General features: G+C 47.0%; 1 protein-coding gene across 1 annotated transcript; it reads left to right on the top strand.

Annotated features, from left to right (window-relative positions):
- Positions 1 to 6,620: 6,620 nt before the first annotated feature.
- LOC134934646 (paraneoplastic antigen Ma3 homolog) lies at positions 6,621 to 8,021 on the top strand. Its single transcript, XM_063930030.1, has one exon. It carries the CDS (start codon positions 6,621 to 6,623, stop codon positions 8,019 to 8,021), a length of 1,401 nt encoding a protein of 466 aa, XP_063786100.1.
- Positions 8,022 to 8,897: the final 876 nt, after the last annotated feature.

Consider the following 8,897-nt stretch of genomic DNA (forward strand, 5'->3'; position numbering starts at 1 on the left):
TACTTGGCAGACAGGCAGTTTTGGCAGTAGCCAAGTCAGCCACAATCTTATTTAAATCCTCCCCAAACAGAATATCTCCCTTAAAAGGGAGTACCTCCAGGGTTTTTCTAGAGTCCAGATCCACAGACCAGGATCTCAGCCACAATATCCGTCGAGCCAGGACTGACGTAGTAGAGGCCTTGGCTGCTAGGATACCGGCATCAGAAGCCGCCTCTTTCATATAACGAGAGGTTGTGACAATATAAGACAAGCATTGTCTAGCATGGTCAGACGAGATTTCAGCATCTAACTCCAAGGCTCATGCTTCAATGGCCTCTGCAGCCCAAGTAGCTGCAATAGTGGGCCTTTGTGCAGCACCCGTGAGGGTGTAAATCACTTTCAGACAACCCTCCACACGTTTATCCGTAGGCTCTTTTAGAGACGTGACGGTGGTGACCGGTAGAGCTGAGGAAACCACCATCCTAGCCACATGTGAGTCCACTGGAAGAGGCGTTTCCCAATTCTTAGACAGCTCCGGCACGAGGGGATAGTGAGCCAGCATCTTCTTTTGAGGCACAAACTTCGTACCCGGGTTTTCCCAGGGTTCCTGACGTATATCAATTAGGTGGTCAGAGTGAGGTAAAACTTGTTTAACCACCTTCTGACGCTTGAGCCTATCTGGTTTCTTAGGAGGAACGGATGGCTCGGGATCACCCGTAATCTGTAAAATTAACTTAATAGCCTCCAAAAGATCAGGAACATCCACATGTGAACCACCCTCCCCATCAGCCGTATCTGAGTCAGAACCTGTGGGGTCCGTGTAAGTGCCGTCTTCATCCGACGAGGTGTCAGTGAAAGCAGTGGATTGTGAGGAGACAAGCGCTCGCTTAGAGGACCCCTTGGACGTAGGCGAGCGACGGTCAGACTTTTTAGTAGTCAGGGACTGGTTCAACTTCTTTATTTGAGCAGATAAATCGTCCGCCCACGGCGGGTTAGCTGCAGGGACCACAAACGGTTGCACCGGTTTTAGGGGTCCCATAGGGGGTGTTAGTTTTTGAACTAGCGTATGCAGAAGTATGGAAAAAGCGGCCCACGGTGGGTCATTATTTGCAGGGCCGGATTAACAATGGGGTGGATGGAGCTGCAGCTTCAGGCCCCACCATCAACATAGGCCCACAGGATCCCCTTCTGTTGGTAACAGGAAAAAATGTTTTTCCTATTACAGCACGTCAGCAGCACTAGACAGCCTCAGAAGTCCTCCCTGCGCAGAAATATTTCTCTGCTCCTCCCCTGCACCATGATCTCACACAGGAGCCGCACCTCCCCTCCACTGGGTAGAACAGCAGCAGCCAGCAGTGTACTTGCCTGCCGGGTTGCAGGGTGACAGTCAGTAACTTAGCCGCTGGTCCAGTCCTGCAACCCCGACTAGTGGTGCTTGCTGAATGGTACCCCCCCCCCAAGAAGGCGTGGTCACGGGTCCGTGATTAGGCCACGCCCCAAACTTTTCCTGGTTTGTCTGTCTGCTCCTGCTCAGTCTGCATACCTCAGTGACTAGGGGAAACGGGGAGAGTGAGAGGGCAGTGGGGAACAGGGTATATGTGTTGGAAGGGACAGGCTGGAGGTGTGTGTAGGGAATGGGGTGAACAGGGTGGCTGAGTGTGTGTGTGTGTGTGTGTGTGTGTGTGTGTATGGTGACACTGGAGTGGACATGCTGAGTGGAAGGGGGGGGGCTGGGGGAAACAGGCTTTTTGTGTGTATGTATTTGTACGTGTAGGGACTGGGGTGTGTGTGTGTGTGTGTGTGTGTGTGTGTGTGTATGTGTGGGGACTGTGTAAACAGATGTGTGTGTGTGTGTGTGTGTGTGTGTGTGTGTGTGTGTGTGTGTGTGTGTAGGGAGTGGGTGGAGGAACAGACTGTGTGTGGTGATATGGGCATGTTGGTGGGGTTGGTTGCGCGCAGCGACTCTGGGTTGCTCACATTGGAGGCTATGCTCAGGTGGGTGATCTGCACATCTATGGACGCTCAGTCCATGTGCACTCGGCTGCACTATGTGTTGGGAGGGTCGCTGCTCATCCAGCTCTGTGGATCCTGCCAGTGGCGGTTTTAGGTGCGGGCTATCAGGGCGGGCACCCGGGTCACTGTGGCCTGAGGCCCCCGCCAGTGCCATCAGCACCCGTCTGCTGCCTTCACCATAGTGCCCCCCACCGCTTTCTGCTCCAGCCGCCCCCATCCTGACCACTTCACGCTACCTGCACCCCACCGCGGGAGTATGACAAGAACATAGAGCCGGGGGACCACAGGCGCCGAATGGTGAGTGACGGCTACCTGTTGCTATGTGTATAAAGCACTACCTGGTGCAGTTTATATAGCAGGCTCTACCTGGCGACACATGTATAAAAGGGGCCCACCTGGCATAACGTCAATAAAAGAAAGGGGCTCTACCTGGCATAACGTCAATAAAAGGGGCTCTACATGGCGTATTGTGTATAAGGGACTCTACCCCTAGTCACAACCCCGCTGTTGCTGGTCAATCCTCTGCGACGGTACACAATAGGCCCTTCAGAAATTTCAGCTCCAGGCCCATGTTGTCCTTAATCTGGCACTGATTATTTGCCCCCGTCCCACTGGGGGGCAAGGAGCCCCCAGAACCAGAGCCCAAAGCTGCTATATTCTCCTCATAGGTATCTGCGGCTTCAGCAACACCGGCAGTGTGTTCAGCCCCAGAACCGTTACCCTCAGAAGCAGACATGATATAACTTGCAGTATCAGGTAACACAGTACAATTTGTGAGCAGCACAATACCTCTAGCCCAAACCCCTGCGCAGTGTAGTCAGCAACAGCAGAGATAAAGGAGAGATATGGTGACTAAATCACAGAGAAAAATACGTAATACAGTATATCTTTGTGAAAATCCTATATTAGATAAAACCTGACGCACAAAGCCCCCTCAGGTTATAGAATATAGGGATAGCAGATTGAGTGAAAGACACGAAATGGACACCACTCAGCTATCAAATGCACACACAAATAGTCACAGTCTATACAATGCAGAGGTTATTACTAACAATAATACTGCACTGGACTAGCTTACACAGCTATATAACAATAGATATAACAGTACACAGTAAGAACTGGATGTATATCTCAGGGTAATTGTACTGGGAAACCCTGACTAAATGCACTCTCTTAACTAACACTGACTAAAAAAGGCAGGTAGAATACTTAAGTGTCTTGTAAAGTCACAGCACTGACAACCAGGCGGCTTTACATAGGAGGATTTGCCCATGCATTCCCAGGAACAGTGAGCTGAGGGATAATGGCGCCGCAGACACTGCCAGGTAGTGAGGAAGAGTCAGATATGCAGCTCCAGGGCGGGAACATTTGCAGAAAATGGCGCCATGGGGCTGGGGGAGGGGCTTCAGGTCCAAGCTCAATCCCCGTGCTGGCAAAACCACCGGGTACTGCGGGCTCTAATAAAACGGTTTATAGAGAAAACCTGACCTGTCCCATGCCCTGGTGATCTAGTGGGATCGCCTGTACTGCCACAGTGTCCACCACCAGCGCGCGCGGCCTGCCTCCCACTGACCGCGCCGGGTCGCGATAAAGACCGGGTCCTGCAAGCGGGACCCACTTACCACCTCCCGAAGCGCGGCCACGCGATCCCGGAGAGCTCCCATTGTGTGTGCCTGACAAGAAGAAAACTGGAGCCTCCTGCTGTAGTTACCCGGCAACCAGGGCTCGGGAGCGTACAGTGCCGCTGGGGAGAGCCGGAGCTGCAGCCGTGAATGTCCACTGACATGTAACACTGCTGCTGCCCTTGAAGTCTTCACTTTTTTCCTCAGAAAAAAAGCTCTTCTTAGGGCTGCCTGGAGCAGCCCCTCTGTTAAGTGCCTGTTACTGCAGCACCAACTACAAAACTGAGCTCCTGTGCAGGGAGGCGGGGTGATATAGGAGGCGGCGCTATGCATTCTGGGAACAGTCAAAGCTTTGAGCCTGTTGGTGCCTCGGATCAAGATCCTACTCTACACCCCATTGTCCATGTAGCCCCGTAAAAATAAATAAATGCTAATGAGGAGATACATGATGATCTCTGTTCCCTGAGGCTTACATTAAATATATATATATATATATATATATATTTATATATATATATACTAGTTATCTAATGCCTGTGTAAATATATAAACTATATACTATGTAATTAATGCCTTTGTAAATATATGAAATATATTCACATTGTTTAATGTAACCCTTGTCCTGTATATATATATATATATATATATATATATATTTGAGGGTTGGTGGTGGTGAACGGGGACATTGAACAGTAAGGTTGTTAATAGGTAATGTGGTACAGTGGCACGAGCAGGATTAGATAGAATCTTCCAGAAGCTCTCGTGCTGACTATGATATGCCCGGATTGAGAGAGCCGTTGAGGGAAGCTCGAGGGGGAGCGGGAGTGAGAGCCGCGAGGACGGAGAGACTCTGAGGAGATTCGAGTGAGGCGGAGGTGGAGTACCTGAGGCGCGGTGTATTCCGGCTACGGAGCCCTCCGGTGTGTCCTCCGAGACAAAGAGAGAGAGCTGCGGGTGTCAGAGGAGAGTGACGGGACGGAGCTGTTATGCGGTAAACAGACCGCCGTGACCTTACCTGAAACGGAGTGTCGGTGGGGTTCAAGGAGCTGAAGATCCCTGACGGAGCTGCGGAGGAGAGCGGACGGGACAGTCTGGGTAAATTTGCCCCAAGGTACGCCTTCAGGGAGGCGGCCCCGGAGTGTGTGACCAACCGGAGCCGTGAGTGAGTAACCAGGGGAGGAAGTGGGAGGCATATTCCATCCCACCATATAAGGACAAATACCGCCCAGCATAGACTGAGACATAGAAGGGCAGTTCAATGAAGGGAAATTAGCCCAGTGTATCAGAATATACCCTTCAGCAGCGGTCTCACATTGAATGGAATATGTATTAGATTATATATCCTTCAGCAGCAGACTCACCCTGCATAGGCAAGTGCCTTATCATAGACTATACTGAAGCTGACTCTCTATCCCAGTAACCCTGTTGACAGGGAATTATTGCTGTACAGTATAAATCGAGAGCTTCCAACGAAGCGTTGGCATATAGAGCTTATTTGAGACATTGCATATAGCCAGTTGACACACTGCTCCGTTAAAGAATAAAGGGGATGCTGAGGTAATTGCAGCCAGTTGACACACTGCTCCGTTAAGGAATAAAGGGGATGCTGAGGTAATTGAAGCCAGTTGTACTATGTTGAGTGACTTTTAGGAAGAGCATCAAGAAAGGGGACTTTGCACCAGAGATGGGGGAGGAGAACCTGCATTGATTGACAGCAGGTGATTATCGAGGAGAAAGATCTTCTGGAAATGGACTAAGGTTCACAAATATTATATGGGAAACACCATTGTGACACTTTATAGTAAAGTTCATATTAAAACCAGTGAGTGAGGAGAACACGGATAAGGGAAGGAGCATACCCAGACACCATATGGACTAGCTTATAATAGTGCATCCTCTCACGGTGAAATCCACAATAAGGTTGAGTGTCAGAGATAGACTTTAACTTGAGGATCTATTAAACCTGGCACTATTGATATAATGTTCATCATCTTTGGTCTCTCATTTCTATAGCTAACTTGAGACAACCGAGAGATCCTCCATATAGGTGGAATATTATATAGCGAGGACAATAGTAAAGAATGCTATACCAAAGCAAAGGAACATTATATGTAGACGGAGTTTAGTATGCCAGGGAAATTTCGAGTGTCATAAGAGGCAGATGGGATACTGGTAACATTTCTTTTCTTTGACGACTGACAACCCACACAAAACTCTCAGAGCGGAGCTCAACCTTTATACCATATTGCACTAATATATTGCTATCAGTAGATGTAGACAAGATACTCCGGAGGAAATTGGAAAGCATAAGTGTCTCTACCGCTTACCTAGTACTCAGGAAAAGGACATAGATTCAAGTTACTATACTTCGACAAAGGCATATGTATGATAGAAAGTATATTGGGCCCCAACTGTGCACCAACAATCACCATATGGTATACCATAACAGAGAACTGTAATATACAGTGGGTAATATAAGGTTACTGTATAAAGATTAACAACCTAGCTTTATAACATTCAGTAATAACTAGTTTTTTTTTGTATTGCATGCACGGTAATATTTTATGTATAGTGACATGATATGGTATAGCATAGTGTAATGATATGCATTGTTTCAGTTAAATAAATATTGTCATCTTTGTGAATAAACAATAATATTTATATATGAAGTGATTTATATTAATGAATACTTACCAGTGAAGTGGAGAACATCCTTGGTAAACGAAAGAACAGCCCCTGCAAGAAATAAGGTGACAATAAGGTAAACAAACAATTCTATCAATTACCCCTCTGGATACAGTATATGTATATATCATTACTGGTAAAGGCTTTCCCAAGCAAGCTAACGGGGGGGGAATAAATATTGCTTGGGTGGAGGCACTCTGTTCAATTGAAATAGTAACCTTTTCAGTGTATTATTAGGGTACAAAGGAGGGTTACATTTGGAGGCACTGCTGAGATCCTACAATATCCAAGATTCAGTGGTTGATACCGAGACTATACATCATGGAAGAAGTTACCAACGCCGATATCTATAGGTGGTGTAAAGAAAAGGGCGTGGAACCCTTATGCAGCTTCGGGCTAGTTGGAAAACTTTCATCAGCCAGTGATGATGCAGTCATTCGGGCTGTTGTGCAACTTTATGGTATTAGTCAACCATGTACGGTTGATCGATGGAAAGGACAAGAGGGAGAAACTTTCGCTATCTTACTTAGTAATAGATTTCCTTTGGATAACACATTACTACCCCGTATGGTGGTGGTTGAAGATGTCCCTGGGCGAAAAGTTCAACTAGTGTGGCCTGAAAGCATGGAAGAAGCAGCCACCCCAGGAGAAGAGATAGGAAATGATACCACTGCTGCAGGAGACTGTTTTCATATCAATAGTGGGGAAGATCGGACAGAGGATAGGGAAGAATCTCCTGGGAAAGGGGTGGAAACAATGATGGATAAGATGGTTAATCAGATGGAGAGGTTGCATTATGAAGGGGGATATAGGAGACTTAGGATTTTCTCTGGTATTTCCCCTGTACCTGCTGGTGAAGAAACCTATGATACTTGGAGAGAAGCTGCCATTCAGCACTCTGAAGAGTGGCAATGTCCAGAGCATATCAAACGACAGCGTATAGTGGAAAGTCTCCGGGGACCTGCTATGAGAGTGATTCAAGCCACCAGAAGGAGTAAATCTACCGCCACTCTGAAAGATTATTTAGAAGCTTTGGATTTTTCTTATGGCACCATGGAAGATGTAGGGGATCTGATGTCAAGATTACATCGCACCTATCAGGAGCCGGGGGAGACTCTCACTCAATATATTTATAGAGTGGATCGATTGATTTATCAAATTGTAGAGAAAGGGGGGATAGTTAAGGAGGCTGTAGATGAACAACGAATGCGACAGGTTCTGAAAGGAGCTCTCACTCTTAATCCAGTTGCACAAAGACTACGTTGTACCCGACGGTCAGGACCAGCACCCAGTCTCACGGAACTTGTGAAGGAGGTCAAGTTAGAGGAAGTACAAATCGAGAATCGAGACAAGACTATTAAGAGAGTCAAAGCTATCATACCTGCTATACCTGCCCCCACCTCCACTGTTATGGATGATCGATTGATTAAGTTGCTGGAAGATCAAAATAAAAAAATAGACCAATTGATTGCTTTACAGAGTACAGCATCATCAAGGCCCTACTGGTCGTCAGACTCAAACAGAGGAAGGACAAGGGGTAGTGGTAGTCGTGGGACTATACTCTGTTATAGTTGTGGACAACCAGGGCATAGATCTTTTGAATGCCCGATGAGTGGTATGGAGAGGAATGGAAGAATGCCGTTTTACCACCGGTCCAGAGATGAGCAGATGGAAAACCCCAACGGGAGCTCTGTGAACCCCTCACAGGCTCCCCAACAATAAATGTTCATGCTATGGGGAGTGCCCAGTGGTCCGAGGCTATTCCAGACAGTCTCATGGGACATGCACCATTAGTGAAAGCCCTAATAAATGGACAGGAATGTATGGTGTTGTTGGACAGTGGGTCACAAGTGTCCATTGTATTTGAAACATGGTACCGGGAGAATCTGTCAACTGTTCCCATTCAAACTCTTAGCGGTCTTACAGTGTGGGGCCTCAGTGAACAGAAGTACCCGTATTTGGGGTACATAGTTACACAACTTACTTTGGAACCTGGACTAATTACCCTTAATGAGTCTATTCCATTGGTGGCACTGATTTGCCCTGATTCTCCTGGGGATAATGGCCACTTGTCCGCTATAGTGGGTACTAATACAAATATGTTTAAAAATCTAAAGCGATGGTGTGATAAACAAGATAAAGGAAATAATGAAGGGATAAGACCATCGGTAGAACCAGAAATGGGTTACTGTAAATTTTTGGAAAGTCATCCTGATCGAAGGGTTACCCATTCGTCTACTGGGTCTCCGTTCAATTACAACCAATTGAATCTGGAAGAGTGTTTTCATGGGAGTGATATTGATCAGACACAAAAAGACCTGCTAATGGAACAGCTCATGTTAAGGGAAGATGTTTTTTCCAAAAGTGATTGGGACCTAGGGACTGCCACTGGTGTTGAACATCATATCAAATTGACCAATAATACTCCATTCCGAGAGAGATCCAGGAGATTAGCTCCGGCTGATTTCGAAGATGTCAGGAGCCACCTTAGGAATTTGTTGGAAAATAATGTCATCGCTGATTCCGAGAGTCAATATGCGTCACCTATTGTGGTTGCTCGGAAAAAGACTGGAGAAATTCGTCTATGTATAGACTATC

This window comes from Pseudophryne corroboree, chromosome 6 (genome assembly GCF_028390025.1).
Source record: "Pseudophryne corroboree isolate aPseCor3 chromosome 6, aPseCor3.hap2, whole genome shotgun sequence".
Taxonomy (NCBI): domain Eukaryota; kingdom Metazoa; phylum Chordata; class Amphibia; order Anura; family Myobatrachidae; genus Pseudophryne; species Pseudophryne corroboree.